This window comes from Ambystoma mexicanum, chromosome 1q, assembly GCF_040938575.1.
Source record: "Ambystoma mexicanum isolate Mex_15411 chromosome 1q, UKY_AmexF1_1, whole genome shotgun sequence".
Classification (NCBI taxonomy): Eukaryota; Metazoa; Chordata; class Amphibia; order Caudata; family Ambystomatidae; genus Ambystoma; species Ambystoma mexicanum.
In genome coordinates this window covers 1,247,765,757-1,247,782,478 of record NC_090922.1, presented here as the reverse complement: position 1 = coordinate 1,247,782,478, position 16,722 = coordinate 1,247,765,757, and the positions used below count along the sequence as shown (strand labels likewise).

The 16,722-nt window shown below is 42.3% G+C and overlaps 1 protein-coding gene across 13 annotated transcripts in view; it reads left to right on the top strand.

Annotated features, from left to right (window-relative positions):
• Positions 1 to 16,722, top strand: part of NFIA (nuclear factor I A) — a 1,239,884-nt gene that overhangs the window by 998,558 nt on the left and 224,604 nt on the right. For 9 of the 13 annotated variants that reach the window (XR_011290794.1, XM_069642058.1, XM_069642053.1 and 6 more), the window contains one exon: positions 1,130 to 1,258. The exons of the other annotated variants lie outside the window; for them this stretch is intronic. Coding sequence is in view for 8 of the 9 variants with exons in the window: in XM_069642058.1 (XP_069498159.1) it covers positions 1,130 to 1,258 (129 nt within the window). In the remaining variant the exon portion in view is untranslated. The remainder of the gene's footprint in view (positions 1 to 1,129; positions 1,259 to 16,722) is intronic. 13 annotated transcript variants of the gene reach the window in all.

The following is a 16,722-nucleotide window of genomic DNA, read 5'->3' as shown; positions in this document are numbered from 1 at the left end:
CATTCCCCTCCCTTCCTAAAGGACAAAATGCAAATTTGAAATAAAATGATAAATCACAATAAATAATTAAATAAACAATGGAAAAGAATCTGGGTAATGAACAGACCTGTTTGTTATGCAGCAACATTATGAATGCCGCCTATAGAAAGGCTTGCAATATTCCCTTTTTATTTTTTTATAGTGGGGAGTACTGGTAGGGGAAGGCTACCAGCCCTATTGGACTCACTGTATCCCCACAATTTTAGCCTCTGCCCCATATATGGTTGTTTTGTAATAACGGTATTTAGAAGGCAGCCGGGTGATTTAGTATATAATGTGAGGCTAATTAAATACATTTGAAAGAAGAAGAAAAAGTAGTATTACAGCCTTATGCTTCAATCCAATTCTGAAATGTATGGCTGCCAACATAGACACAATAATAAAAGGATAAGCTTTAAATGTGCCATTTGCTCTTTTTTTATGTAGGGAAAAAGTAGAAGGCTTCAAAACTCGCTTTCTGCGATTATAGAATTGGCCTTCTTAACACTGAGGTCTTTTACATAGTGGATCCTTTCCTTCTCCAATGCTTTGTGGGTGAGGATCCGGCTCGAGATACCGTGGCTAAACCTGTAGGTGTGATAGCAATGGACACCGTACCATAAATTGCCCGTACCTGCTGGAAGTTATTGAACAGTATGCTTTGACACAAACTATATAAAATAGCATGCTTGGGTAGTTGCACTTGACTCCCCTGTTTTGGGAAGCGACTTTATGTAAAGGTTCGTTCAGGTCTAGATTTTTAAATTTCCTACCTTATTGTGTACAGGTCCATCTTTTCTGGGGATGATTTCTTCCGAGCTAATGTACAGACTTTTATAGTCAAATCAGATCTTAAAGTGTAATGAGAACAAAAGATTCCTATATTTTTTAATCAGGAAAATCTAGCCCGATTAACAGTTTTGAAAATCTTAAAATACATCCTTTATACATACATTATTGCCAAAGAAAGCTTTTTATAGAAAGGATTTTATTTCTATTTCAATTCATTTGTCCTTTAGGCTCTGTCTAGTTGCGTCCCCACTCACATGGCGTAGGTTTTCTTTCCACGAGGTAGCCTTATTAAATTGCACTTATCCATCATTCTTGCCAGGAATGCCATCGCCTACTACACTAAAGAAGTCAGAGAAGTCTGGTTTCAGCAGTCACTCGCCTTCGCAGACCTCCTCCCTTGGACCGGCATTCACACAACATCATCGACCTGTCATTACAGGACCCAGAGGTGAGGCCTTACCCGGGAGCCCCTCCCCTCGAGCGGGTTCAGCTCCGCCGACCCAAGTAGTGATCCAGTTTTCCTTTTGTAAATTTCACTAAATCTGTGCACACCAGGACACAAGTTACTCGCAGGCAGTCAGTCCAATGGTTTTAATTAGCCAGAATCTCGGTTCTTCCTGGCCTTTCCTGAGAGTGTGTTGGTTAACAAAATTCATAGGCGCATGTACTTACTGTAATACGTATTACATTACGACTTACTATCACTAATTATGTGTCTTTATGATGACAGGCATGCTGTTGTAGTGGCCTCCTTCAAATCCTTAACCCAAGTGAGATCTTGGAGTCTTAATCACAACTTAACTCTTGCATGCAATTGGCCCATTGAGCAGCAAACTGAAGCCTAAGTGAGTGACGCTATTGGAGAGGATATATGTTAGGCAAAACCTGTGCACTATTATCCGACCTCCTCCTTTCCTCTTCTATTTCACATAGGTCTACTAATATTAAAGATTTCATTTTTCTACAAGGGTCCATGCACCCTACATTTTGCTGCATGTTTTTCTATATGAAATTGAAGGCATATTAGTTAATTTCACTTTCAAATGGAAGATTTGCATATTTAGATACATTTGTTTGTGTGTTGTTAAGCTCAAATAACACTTTAGATAAATGAAACAATGTGTGTAACAGTTGACCTTGTCAATAAATATAAAATCTGTTTGCCCTTTTACAAGCACAAATGTCAAATTTGATGAACTTTCATGGGCCATGTCATTTTTTTAAATTTCTTTTAAATGTGTAAATCATTTTTACTTTGCTTTTTTCTTTGAACATTTTCCACTGCACACGACAAAAAAAATCTCAACAGTCAGTTCAGTCAAACCTGCAATATTCACAGTTTAGTAGCCCTAGACCTAGAAAACTATATATAATTCAGAGCTGCATAGTAGTCGACAAAGAAAATGGCCACAGGTTTTTGGTTTACACATGCACCTTCACACAACTGCCGCCCAGACACATCTAGGCAAGACTCTGCAGATACTCTTAGCGCTTGTGCACACACACTCACTACTTGTCTACCCATGAACAAACCTTTGGATATGGGGCGATGGATAAGGATAACCCATTCCCAAACCCACACACCGCCGCCATCAGGACAACTACAGACACGATCATGGATGTGGACGACTTATGCACAACCACATGCACAGAAACTCCCCAGATTCCTGTAGACATGTCTTTAGATAATGCACATGCATGCGCACATACAGACGCATACACAATGACCAACTGGATAACTATGGACATGTCTGCAGATACGGATCACACATGTGCATTCACGCCGACGCAGAACACTGCACATGGATGAGGATCAGTGTTGTGTATGGCTTGGCTTTGCAGAAGGAATGTTGTGATGTCATATGGAGTGTTTATGCCTGAGTATTGGAATGCATGCTTGAATGTTCTAACCTGGAGTTGGTCAGCCAGAGGCCTGGGTGATGGGTTACCAGTGTTTAATGTCCTTTATGTAACTTAAAAGTAACTTGATTGACTGCCTGTAAAGATACCTAAGAAGCATGTAATAAACCTGGCAAGTCAACCTAAGAAGGCTGGGAGCTGCTTCTTTTCAATCACTAATGCTGAAACACACACTCTCTTGCAGCACTGCCAAAAACACATGCACACATACCCCAGCATTCATTAACTTTGTCGTCATTTCAAGATGTCAGTGAACATAAACCTGCCAAGTTCAGTATCTACACAAGGCCACAAAATGTAAACTTGCCACTAAACCTTAGCAAGTGATAGTTGACTCTTGGTGAGTAAGAAATAGTGTACTCGGCGCATGTGGACAATGTAAGGGGGCTGAGTGGCTTTTGCTCTTTGGCTAGTAGCTTGCAACTTAAAATGTTTACACCTTTCTATACCATGTATTAAACTCGCACACTCAAAAAGACACACGGTCAAACCAGCAACATTACATTTTTTTAAACCATTTTTTAAATGTTTTTAAAGCTTTACAGTTACTATCCTGAAAAAGTCACGTCTACAAACATTGGAGATGCCAGTGTTAGGGTTACTACCAAACCTCCAAATTAACTTAATAGTAAAGTCTACAAATATTTGAAGTGCCAGCATTAAAGTTACTAGAAACGCTGAAGCTAAACAAAGGCCCATCCCGCTACAAACTGACCCATAGCTCACACCACACTGCTTCACAAGACTCATCTTAACTGTAGTACTGATCTAAGCTAGCTAATACTTAAACTAAGTGTTGTGCGTTTGTGAGGAAGATGGGTAAGTTAAGCTTTAAATCGGAACATTGTAAGGGATGGACCTTGTTTAGATTTAGTCTTTGCAGTAACACTTACGGTGGCACTTCCAGTAGTTTAGAGCCAACTTTTCATTGGTTGTAATTGTAACTCTTTTGAAATAAGTAAAAGGTGTTCACATAATACACATGCAGCGAGGTTGCTTCATTTTACCTAAAAGATTGTGTGTTATAATTGATTTGAACGAGATTAGGGTGTTATGGCATTTTCATTATAATGGACATTATAATCGGTTCCAAAATTCACAAACGTGCGTTTCATTGGAAGAAGTGAGAATGTCCAGGTGACCCAATGGTGCATGGTTCTGGTGGGCACAGCAAAGCTTCAGGTTTCGGGGCTAGGAACAGTGGAATCACACGAGGAGGTATACGGAAGGACATCATGTCTGCAGAGCAGAAATTGGGTGATTAATATGTAGTGCAGTCTGTCTGGACAACCATGGGGTTCCTCTTTTCATTGATGATAATCTGGGCCAACAAGATGCAATATCAGTTTGCTAAATGAATGGCAGTGATGGATCTTGGCATTCATGGCTAGCCACCTCAAGTCCACTTGGTGCCTCGTTGGAAAAGGTGCAATGTGTGAAGGTGCACAAGCACATTAATGCATGTGGCCTCTACCCAGGGAAATCCTGGGTAAAATCGTATATACATGAAATCAGTGCAGCGGTACTCCTGCCACTGCCTCTGCTTTCATCCCACAAAGATATCAAAACACTCATACTTTAGAGGATTTTCTTGCGTGTGTGGCATGACTTAAAGTTTCTGTGGTTGATCCTAGAGTTACACTCGCTGTCCTTCTCCCACCAGACTCTGTTGGCGCGCGCATGATGCGTGTGTGCATGGCCATCCTCCCACATCTGGACTGCTGGCATCTACCCTCAAACATGCGATTTTTATCTTTACATGTTCTCCATACCTCAGGGCATTCCCCCACCCAGTTCACTCGCCCACCCTCCAATAGAGAACGCCCCGAAGCTTGCTAACCGCAGAATCTCCCTAGCGTTCTTCGTAACAAGGGACTGGTGCCAAGGCAAATACTAACAGTCAATATCTACAGACATGAACAAGTATGAGTCTCCATCTGAGAATTTGCAGAGGCAACTTTGAGGTTGCATGCCATGTCCCACTTGAGCCTTGCTTTTGAAAAACATCTATTTTAGAATCTGAATATTATGCATATGAGGGCTCCAATATAATCATTGCTTGATGCCTAGTGATTTTCTAATATCGATCTCAAAAAGGGAGTCACTAATATGATCTGTGATTTAAAGTAACAATTTTGAGTAAGTAATTATTGGCAGCGCTTTCAGACCACAAAGCCATATAGTGGCACAAAATGGCCAATATAATGTCAGACATCAGTTTCTGAATATGCGCATCTTGCGTCCAAGTTGCATCAACCTGACCAGTTACAGTGAGCAAACCTCTATAAAGACCTGGGGCCTCATTCCGACTTTGGCAGCATGGTAGGAAATTGGCAGTAATCCCGTTACCGCCACCTTTTTGGGAAGTAACACAATTGCCAGCATGTTTACCACGCTGACAAATTCCGTGTTTGCACGATTCACTTCCTGCAATTTGCTGGCTGGGAATGCTCCACATTACCTCCAAAAACTGGTGGATTTACTGCGCTGTATTGTCACTCGCAGTGAATCCGCCAACAATCCCCATGGAGTACTATCTAGCTTAATATTTACCTAAAATCAATGCATGCCTCATTTTAGTAGTGCATTCTTATTTAGGATTTCTTCCCATATTATGTTAATGGCATATGTATACTGTGCACCGCTGCCATTTCCATGGTCTCCATCGTCTCCAGGTTCTCGGGCGGATATGAAAAAAAGAGGAACGGCTGGGTTTGTTGTTGGAAGGAGAGGGAGAGCGCACACATGCTTTTCCTGTTGTGATGGTAGTTTCAGTTCGGACTAAACAGTCACTGTGTGTGGGTTTTCTTCTATATGGTATGGGTCAGTGTGACTGTATGCGTGCATCCCTAGGGAAGGCCTTGCGTTCCCATGTTCTAGGGGTGGAATTTTGCTGTTTGGTGTCAGTGTGGGTGTGGGGTGCTCTGGTTGCCAAGTGTGGGTTGTGTAGTTGGTCACGGTGTTGTGCGTTTGCAAGAGTATTGTACGTTTTAGTATGGTTAGTGGGGGATAAATGGCAATCCCCGTACCAGGGTGTAGAGTTCAATTTTTGTTGCACAGATTGTTGAATAAACTGAAACCTATTGTGCAGTGGAGAGCGGTTTGGTCTCTTTCACTAGTAGGCCATTCCGCTTGGATCATGTGACCTGGGAATCCCTAGCCAAGATGGTACTTCGTGTTGTGCCTCTTTACATTAAAGCTGCATGCTTTTCTTTGATCATGGGCCGCGTATGTGGAACAGTCAAATGTGTTGCAAATCTTATTATTGTATATGATTGCAGTGTTGTGCACCCCAATATCTATTTTCCACTCGGTGTTTCCATCGCTGTTATCACTGATATACTTTAATTTTAGATTTATTTTCTAATCTATCTTCATTGAAAAATGTAGGTAAGGCAAAGAAAATGGGCCAAATCCAAGATTCAGCCGACAAGAAAGAGGCACTCTAGTCAATGGGACTCATTCGGAGTCGGCCAGTCCGGTATAAAAGTGCTGGTATTCACAAATACCTGCACTTTACCAGAAAGGCCGCCTGCGGGTTTGCTGGTGGGGCACCTGAGTTACATACAGCTAAAAGCTGGCGCCCTACCAGCAGAAAACAGTAATTACCGGCACCGGTATTGCCGGTAATGATGGCAAATCCCCTCATGGAGTCCTAGCGCCCTCTATGAATGGGGATTTACACTGTCACTCTGGCACTCATTATCTGGCGGCAATGTCGCCGGACTGAGTGCCGGAAACGGTAATTGCCTTTGCCGGTATCCTGGAGGGTTTACCGGCAGGGTTATAATGAGGCCCAATGTCCCTACAAAGCCTGGGATGAAATTATATAATGGCCCGGGAGGTAGCTCGGGGGCAACGCATCTGTCTTGGAAGCATGACAACGCATAGCAACATAGGTTTGAATCCTGGCCTTGCGCTTAGAAACTGGTCTCTGGTGTTAAGCGCATTATAAAATTATAAATTATAAAACTATATATATAATGTAAATTACAATAATACGCTGTAGCAATGCTAAATATAGCCCCCCTTTTTGCTACTTGCCTGATTTTAATATATAAAATTAATATGTTGGGTGAGCCAAATTGATTCGTTTTAAGCCTCCATTTTGTGAAAAAAAATGTACCCAATCAATTTCAGACATCCAGTATTGTACAGACACAAGGCTGGTTGTAATTGAAAAACCCCTTGATGGTGTGAGTTGTCTGCAGAAGCCCCTCGCTCTTAGCTTAACATTCATATGTGTTCTGTAATACTGTGTTTGCTATTTTCGTCAACCACAAATTGGCCAATCTGACCTACCCTTTTGCTTGATACGTTGGTGTCCTATTTCCTACTTAAGCCACCAGTGGTTCTTGGAATAGGCTGTACTATAGGCCACATTCATCCTTTGCGGAAAACAGATACCACAAAGGGACTACCTAAAAAGGACAGACTTTTCAGAAAATATAAACAGATTTGCAAAAATGCTCTTCCTAAGTATTGTAGCCCATTGCCATGTATTTGCCTTGCGTTGCATCACATTGGCTTTTGCTATGGCATTGTGAACATGTCTGTAGTTGCAAGCAAGTAGAGGCAAATAAGGGAGTACTGCTTTTCCTTAGACATGTTTATTTACTGGAGACTTGCAAAAGTGCTGTCTGGGCTTCACTACGCACCATTCCAAAACATTGTGTGTATTTTGATATCCCAAGCTGATGCCAGGCTTGTTTATGCTCATTTTCGTTTTTTTCATTTTTTTGAATAATTATTTTCACCCCTGTGATCTCCGTTCCTTACTTCTGCATGAATAGTAACTGCGGCTAAGAAGGCACGCCTATCTTTATGCATCAATATTCTTGGTGTCTGTTGGCATCATCATACCCACCCGACATACCTTTTAATTGGTTTGCATTTTGCAATTGTCTGCCAAGTAGCAATTTGAGATCTGATCCTCAGAAATCGACTCTTGCATATTATGATTTGGGGTATGGTGCTGCGGCTAATACTGCCTGCACACTGCACTGCAGCTTCATTTTGTGGAGCTGGCTCCTGTGACTGCTGGAAAGCAACAATTGTGGGGCGGGGCAGAGGGGTTATACAGATATTTAAAGAAACATGACGGAATCGAGAATACAGTCTGGCTATAAATTATTTAAGAAATGCATATTTCTAAAGAGCAACTGGGGTCACACAACTAGACAGTGTAAAAGTTTATTGAGAAGCCACCCTCAACACGGGGAGTTCCTTCCCTCCCCACTCAAGTTGTTATGCAACAAACTGTGTAACAGATTCTTTATTTAGTCCTATCTCAGACACATCATGCCCCTTGGATCCATCTCCCCTGAGCTAACAATGAGCCAAGAACCAGGCCAGTGCACAGGAAATATATTGGTATTTATTTAAATTAAAAGTAATAGAAATTAGCACAAAAAGGTCAACAACCACTTTATCCGTGGCACAACACAATCAACTTCTCTCAGCAAAAATAAATCATAAAAGTGAGTAAACCGAACACAATCAAAATTCTTCATTTTCTGTGAATTTCACTTCACAAAATAATTACAATGATCAATAACGAAGGCACTTATCATGTAATGTTGTGCAATTTTGATTTTCCTCTAGGCTTAAAAGGCTAACAATAGGATTTCAAAATTGGTAAAAATGCATATGGCAATTAGGATTTCATCCACACTTTTGGTTTAAAATAAACACAGGGTGATTTAGCGGTTTGTTTTCCAGACCCCCCTTGCATTGGTCTATGTTGGGAAGTCGGACAGAAACATTGGAATGATTTGTGGAATTTTGGATTTCAGACCCCCCATTCCCCTTAATGAAAGGCCTGTGTTGGGGAAGATGGATAAAAAGGTTGGACTGATTTAAGAACAAAAACACCCCTCTTCCTTAAACAAGTCTGGGTCAGCTGGACAACAAGGATTACCCAATTTATTTATAGGCTATAGCTTTCAGCACACACTGGCAAGTGAGCTTTGTTAGTTTTAGAATTTTAACAAAATCCACCATGTAGTGTTCTGCCAAATGGGGAATTAATTAAATGAATATTTATGGTTAAATAGGCTAAGAATCTACATGGGTTTGCCCACCACCCACTATAAAGGGGTCTGGTCACTCCACTCTCAAAGATGGCATCCTTCTCTCCACCATATGACCCAGTCAGCTTTGAGGCCTTTCTTGGTATAGACAGCTCCACCCAGATGCAATCATATCTGGTGTGTCCTTACAGCTGTCAGATGGTAAGTTTCAGTAGCCTTCCTGATGGTCTGTCTCTTATCTCTGTCCTTTTTCTGTGCGTCCTGTCTTTCTGTCCTAGTGCAGTTGCCCTTATATAGCAGCGATGACGCCACCAATTTTACAGTCTTGGGGAAGTACCCTGCAATAATTCCTGCCACTCGTATTGGACAGTTACCCTTCTCTCTCTTCCCAAACCCAGCCTCCAAGTCCGGATTGGTTTAGGGGTCTGGAGCAAGATATGGCAATTCCCATTTGTAATCGCCCTTTGTGCTCCTTGCAACTTTTTTGCAAAAACTAATTATGTATCACTTCATAATTTTACTAGCAACTGCCATACTAAACATATTTTCTGATTCAGCTAATCATGGACAATTAGATAAGCCGACCACCACATCCATACCACGTAGCACGGCCATGTGGCACATTTCTGCTGTTTCCATAAAGCGCACAACAGTTATGAATATGTAAGTTATTAAGCATATCGCTAATTTCATATTCCACCTGCTCACCAACTCGCACATTTGGAACATGTTCAGATCAGCCAGAAACCTAGTCTAACTTGCCATTAGAGTTCACAGAGTCATAGGTAGATGAATTTTATATCCCCCAAATCACCTAGAAATTACATAACTGGTACAAAAATGAAATCATTCTGCCTTCTGGTTACTGAAAAAAAATGCCCACATGATAATAGTTCTTTTAAATTAATGGTGATTCTTCCTATGGGACAAATGGTCCTTTTTCTGCCTTCTGGCCATTTGTTTTCACTGGGTCAGCCTATACCCAGATTATTTTTTGTATCAATATCCTTTGTGTTGGAAGCTTGCTCTTTGAAGTGTGTGCCCCAGTTTCATGCATATTAGTCATGCTGCAGCCAAGGGTAACTTTTCTTGAAGTCAATACTTACAGAGCCTGCAGGTCTGGAGAACACAGAATTTTGACACCTTTAGCGGGACATTTTATTGCGGTTGGTCATTAGACGGGAAATGTGACAACCAGGCTTGGAGTGGGAAATTTCCTTGTGATGTTTTTCCCACAGCCAGCAAAAGGGTGTGCCTGGTGCTGACATTTTCCTTGAAGACAAAGTGGCTCTTCAAATGTCACTTGAGTTTTGTAGGTGAAACATAATACACTTTGCTTTTTGTCAACCCGCACATCATGTTTTTTTTTCCTGACATTTTTCTGAGAGCAGTCCTTTTTTTCAGTTTGTCAAACTGCTTTTATTTGCACACACCTGTACATGCCGTTTTTTGACAATGTTTAACAATACTGTTTTCCATGTTAGAGTGATCTTTGATTCCTCCTTGCTTTATAAATTAAAATGCTGCTTATCCATTGGTAATGACAGGGAGGCCCCTTTCCACATGGCTCTTTAATTTTACTTGAAAAACAAAAACAAAGGCAAGGTTGTTTTTGTTTGTGTTTAAAATCTTTCTATTCCTGGGACAGGGACCTATGTTTGGGATTTCGAAGTGCACCCTACAACAGTCTCATGCATTATTTAAATTAAGCAAATACATTTCTCTACTATGTGTAGTCGTGCACCACCACCCACAAAAGTGAGAACAGCATATGAAGCAGTCAATTCTTTCTGTGCTTGTTCACAGAAAGGATGTTTTTTTTAACATGGCTTTCTTGAAGAATTAAAAATGCACCATAGAATATACTTCATTCAGATTGTTTGCAGTATGCTGTGTCTCTCAGTGTGGCTATTGAACATTTTGTTGGTTAGTAGTTTGTGAGGCAGAGGGATTATGGTGAGCTGGTGAAAATTGTTTTGTTTCTGTGCTCCATTTCTGACGTCTGAAAATGATTCAGTGCAATTATAAAACATTATGTTGGGAGCTGAAGGAGCAACTGTAACCACTTCTGGATGCCGTCACTAACCTGCAGTGGATCTGGACTATTGTCTTGAAAACTGAATACCTCCATACAATGAACAAGTTTCTTACACAGCAATGGAGAAGATTATGACAACATCTGTTACGGGGCTTTCCATTTAGCCTCACAAATGCCTTTAGGACATGACCAATTTCCTAAAGACTTAAGCAAGAACTCCCCTATTTCTGTAAATGTATTTTGACCCCGCCCTCCTAGGTTTCCCTTTTGACTGGTAGTTGAGTGAATAGATCTTGCGTTTCAATTAGCTCCTAGTAAACAGCTGGTTCTCCTCTGTAAACTATTCCTCTGCGTCATACCCACCCTGTAAAACGGAGTGCATTGTGAAGCAATTCACCCATGATGCCTCTGAACCAAGCAGGCTGTGAGGCTCCTCTGAGACACAGCCCAAAGCCTCCTTCTAGGACAGTTTTCTAAGAATGAGCCACAGACCTGGTATCTGAGTGAAGGTGGGGAGGAGTAGGGTTGAATAGTCACTTTCTTGTGCTTTAAAATAAAAACAAATTCTATAGGGAGAACAATCTTTCAAAAAAATGGATGAAACCAGATTGAAGTAAACTTGAAATGTTACTGTCTACAAGAACAGGCGATAAAACCAAGCACTACACCAAATACAAGTAAAAGCCACAGCAAGACCAAGAGAGAAGCCCAAAGTCAAGTCCGGAGTAGCGCACAGGAAAAATAAATGTAAACAACCAAGTGGCCGGCTTAGACAAAAGTCCAGATCAAATGAGGTGAAGAGTAGCCAGGAACAGCAAGGGAAAAGGGGGGAGCAGGTCAGCTGTTTTGCTGGACCATGAACCAAGAAAGTGACACATATTCCACGACCTAACACACTGCTCATAGTGGATCGTTTCACATACATCCTCTGAACAGGAAACAGTGTGTTCGTGCATCTGTGATAATGGCCTGTGCCCCCCAACCCCATTTTGGGGGGGTTCCCTCAAAATCCGAAATCCCAGGTGTTGTGAACAACTATGCTTTGAAGCCTGGGACCTCGCACACTGCATGACCTTAGCTGTATCCAACCTGTCACTTTTCTACCTCCATATTTCAGACGCCCTCCTGTGCATGGCACTCGCCTAATGTCAATCTCATAGACACACTGATCAATTATCTATACTCATTTTAGTTCATAGTTGCAGCCATAAATCAAATGCCAGCTTAGTGTTTTCAGAGCTGTCGGAGAGCTTTTTCTATAACTGTAGTTTTCGCTCTCCATTTTGGCACTATTTGTGTGAATAATCATGTGAAAATATGTAGACAACCTCATTGGAGAGAAGAAAGTAGTCTTTATTAGTGAAGTTCATCTGTAAACATTTCTCGTCCGTTCTTGCTGTCCTTCCCATTAGCAAGAGGCATTTTGGGTAATGAGTTGGTGAATCTGGCGGCGGGTGAGGGTATGAGGAGGGGAGCGGTTGATGTGAGGTTGCCTTTGAGTGTGGATGAGGTGAAGGCTGTGGTGGTGAGACGGGTCATGGATGAGTGGCAGGAGAGGTGGGTGAGTGGGGTGAAGGTCAGGTGGATGTTTGGTGTTCGTGGAAAAGTGTCGGTGAAGGTGGATGCAGGGAGTCTGGAATGGAGGAGGGGGGAGGAGGTGATGCTGAATCTGTTGAGGATAGGGCATGTGGGGCTGAATGACTGTCTGTTTCGAGTGGGGAAGCGTGAGTCGAGGGACTGTGCGGTGTGTGGGGGCCTGAGACTGTGGGACATTTTCTGCTTAGGTGTGAGAGACATGTTGAAGAGAGAGAATTGGTGAGGGTTCGTTGACTGCGCTAGGTGTGGCTGAGCTCAGTGGGAGGACTTTGCTGGGAGGTGACGGGGTGAGAGGCAGGAGGAGGAGTAGTGTAATGTTGGATTTTGTGAGGCAGACGGGGCGGTGGGAAGAGTTGTGAGTTTATGTAAGCTAAGTATTGATTGGTGGGTCTGGTGCACATCATCCTTTAGGATGGGGAAGCACCTACCTGGGTCCGCCCACACCTCCGATAATTGAAAGAAAAAAAAAAGATGTTGTTGTTTTCTTGTAAAAGGGTATAATGTTGTCTGTGTTGTTTCAACTTCCCATATCCTGTCCTGTTTTCATGCAAGAGAGAGATGCAGCAATACACTTTTAGACCAACGCTGGGTTTGTGATGGGCGTGTATTAGTAGTCTTGTGATGTGTACCACAATGAAAAGATAATATACACTGCACAGTGGATTTTAATCTAATGTTTTGGTTTAAATCGATGGACATTAAAGTCTTACGGGGCATGGGAGGAAAGAGGGTCCTGGCACATCTGCCGCAGAGAAGTTCCCACGATAGGGGAACTCCCGTCCCCTGCACGCTCTATAAATAGCCGAAATTCAGCCAAGTAGTTAAGAAAAAAGTGCCTTAATATGTGTGTTTGATAAGCTAATCTGAGTAAATGGAGACTGAAGTAGTCATTATATGAGGCAATTTAATATAGACACATCAATTAATTTACTTTATAAAAAAATGTCGAACAAGGCATTTGTTCTTCACAAATTCTCCTTTAATGGGAAACCCGACGGGTTTCGAGCTGGTATGCTCTTCATCAGGGGTTCACATATGTGAAGTAGGACTGTAATGTAACAAAAACAATTGTATAAATATAAAAATGTTTGCTAATTATGTCAAACAAGATTCTAAAGCACCTTAAGCTTGATAAGTCACCTTCGGGGTATGAAAACTCCAGAGGTATTTGTGGAGTTCTGTGTTTTAGCAAAATGACTCCGACATCAAGGTGTGGATGAGTAACTTCTTTAATGAGTTTCCAAGCACAACATCCAGTTTCTAAAGTCATTATTCATCAGATGGTAAAGTCCAGATCTCATAGACAAGCACCGGCATCCTCTCTTTCAGGCTACATCGCTCAACTCCCTCAAGAGAACACCAGTCACACATAAACATTCTAACCAGTAACATTCCATTGTCAATCATGACACTCACTCCAGATTCCATTAGGATGCAGGATAAGTCCAGATCCTTGCATATCTCCCCTCCTTAGAGATATCAAAAAGACAACCAGTTAACTCAAGCATAACAGCTAAATACAGCACACACACACACAGACACCCACAGGTTCAATGCACCTGCATCATCTCTCCAAAATAAGAACATTCTGCTAACCACTTCCTATATTCCATGAACATCCACACCGCCGTGTGACACAATTACAAACAATGTCCCTTCCTCTTTCTACTAAGTGAAGAAGAGGCATCCAACTACTGAAAACCATTACTATACTTTACAAACATAGAGGCACTCATACCTCTCATCCAAATCTTAACCCCAACGTCCCCCAATCGAACACACACACACAACTCCCTCACACCCTTCAATCGCAAACCGGTATGTGCCTCAACACATACCACCTCCAACTAGGCTGAGTATCTCTGATAATCGGGTATCTACTTCACTACTCAGTGACTCCATTACCCCAATTGTGCCCATGTTGAAAGTATTCCTCAGCACATCAAGCTCCTTTTTGGGAGAAACCCACTTCGTACACCCAAGCAACATACAAACATCAATAACTGCTAAAATCCTCATATTATCATGACAACTACTGTAAAGTTTCTAAGCACAACAACCATTAACTTTGCTTAACCATCAGCACATGTACACTTTAACATAACCAAACTCTCATTAATTCTGCATTATAAAAGTCCCACCTGTGGTGAAAAACATTAGTGCAGAGAAACTCTACTTTAGTTTCCACATACCAAACTCTAGCAATACTGACTAGGCAACCTATACTTCAATAAAAAGTCCATCTGTGGAAGGAAATGTGTGTTAGTTAAACCTCCCAGTAACACTCTATTCCACTACTAAGCATTTAACAGAGGCCACGACTTTTACACTCCATCCGTGCGCACCAATCAATATCATGCACCACCACTTGCAACAGGCCCCCCATCACACATGTTCTTAAAACATAAATACTGGGTAACATTTCAAAATATCACTAGAACTACGCATGTTTTAATCACTTCCTTCAAAAATGTCACTTTAAACCTCCTTTAAAACCCTTCACATCAGGATTTAAATCCCGCACACCCCTGGCTGACTGAGCACAAACACCTTTGAAACCTAAACTCAAAACAAAATTTGTAAACAAAAATTGTAAACCTTGTTCTTTGCTCCTCAGCATTCGACCACTTTGATGGAGCACCTAAATATCTGGACAACATATCCCACAAGCAACTACAACCGTCAATTTCAAGCTCACACTCTCACGCACTCACGCTCTTTAAATGTTATACAGGCCTCGCATGACATTTATCACCAAACTAAACTTTATCTGCTATTCCACTAATAAACAAATCCTCAAAAGCAAAGAAAAACAAATAACTCCGTTCCTTGCTCCTCGTGTCCACATCTTTAAACTAAAAGTACCTTCGGGGACACGGCCCCTCTTCAGGCTCAATGATGCAGTGCTCTGCATCTTTGCGATATTGCTTTCATAACAATGCGACAGCAGCACACCATAATCCGATCACTAATTCAGAGTGCAGACTTGAGAGAGCAGACTCTTCCAACTTCTCCTTTTTGCACTCTTCTGCACAAGGAAACCTCCTACACAGCGCAGGCAGCTCCCTGCACTTCTCGCTGGCACACATTTTGCAAGTGTGTCACTCTGCCTGAAAACAGCCGGTTCCAGAGCCTGATATATGCAACCTTTTCTCCTCAGCAAAGCCAGAATTAAGATCCCCTTCCAGCGCTGTAATGGGCTCTAACTCCCTTATGGTGAAGCTGTATATTGGCTCCGAGCCCCTTCATAAGCAAATTTGTGACTCCGAATACCTCCACTGTGCCATGGGCTCCAAGCCCCCAAGTGTATTCACGGGCTACTAGTCCCTAGGTGCAGGTACGAGCTCCAAGCCCTCTCAAACGCTGGAATGGCCCCCAGGACCCTCCTCTGCTCCAGGTACTTTGTACCTTAGCCCAAACTCCTTCAAACAACTTCCCTGTCACTTCTTGGCGCAGCTTATGTTCACAACCTCTTCTGATGCTGTTGCCCTGGGCTCCAAGCCCCCAGCTGCGAAGCATGGCTTCCAAATAATCCAGCCGTAACTTAGACCCCCAGGCCTCCTCAAATCACTACTGCCTTGGGCACCAAGCCCTCCATGTCGCAGATTGGGTTACTAACCCCTTAAAACAGTCTTTGGGCCCTCAATTCTGCCAATGTCTCTTGACTTTCGCTGTGCTTGACCTGTCTAACTACTGAAAGACCTGCTGGCCCCTGGCTTTGGCGCATCTCCTTATTTTCTGCGTCTGTGCCCTTTGCGCTGGGCCCTTCTGCGCCTATAGCATTAAGCGCTCTTCCTACCTGAGGGAGAGGGTCTTCCATGGTTTGGGGGGCGGTGCTAGTCTCTTCTTCTGTGCTGTTCCCCCAGCACAGCCAGCATACTTGTCGCCAATGTGGAGGTCTGTGTTTTAGCAAAATGACTCCGACATCAAGGTGTGGATGAGTAACTTCTTTAATCAGTTTCCAAGCATAACATCCCGTTTCTAGAGTCATTATTCATCAGGTGGTAAAGTCCAGATCTCAGTGCAGTGGCTGAAATTTCAAGCAGTACTTCAAATTGTTTGACTTAGAGCTGCTTCCGAATGTTTTTTTGGGACAGTGCACCGGCAATACCTACAGTGATACTGAGTTTGAAACCAAGGTACAGAACAAAAAACAATGTTGATCAAAAAGCCCACACGCATCCCAAGTCAGCTTTGTCGTATACTTGCTACAACCCTGAGAATAAGTGGTTTTGCCTGGCTTGAAGCAAGAGTTTTAAAAGTGCTAAGGGCTTGTATGTGCATCCTGGATTCCCATAAGGAATCAGTGTAGAATCCACCCACTGC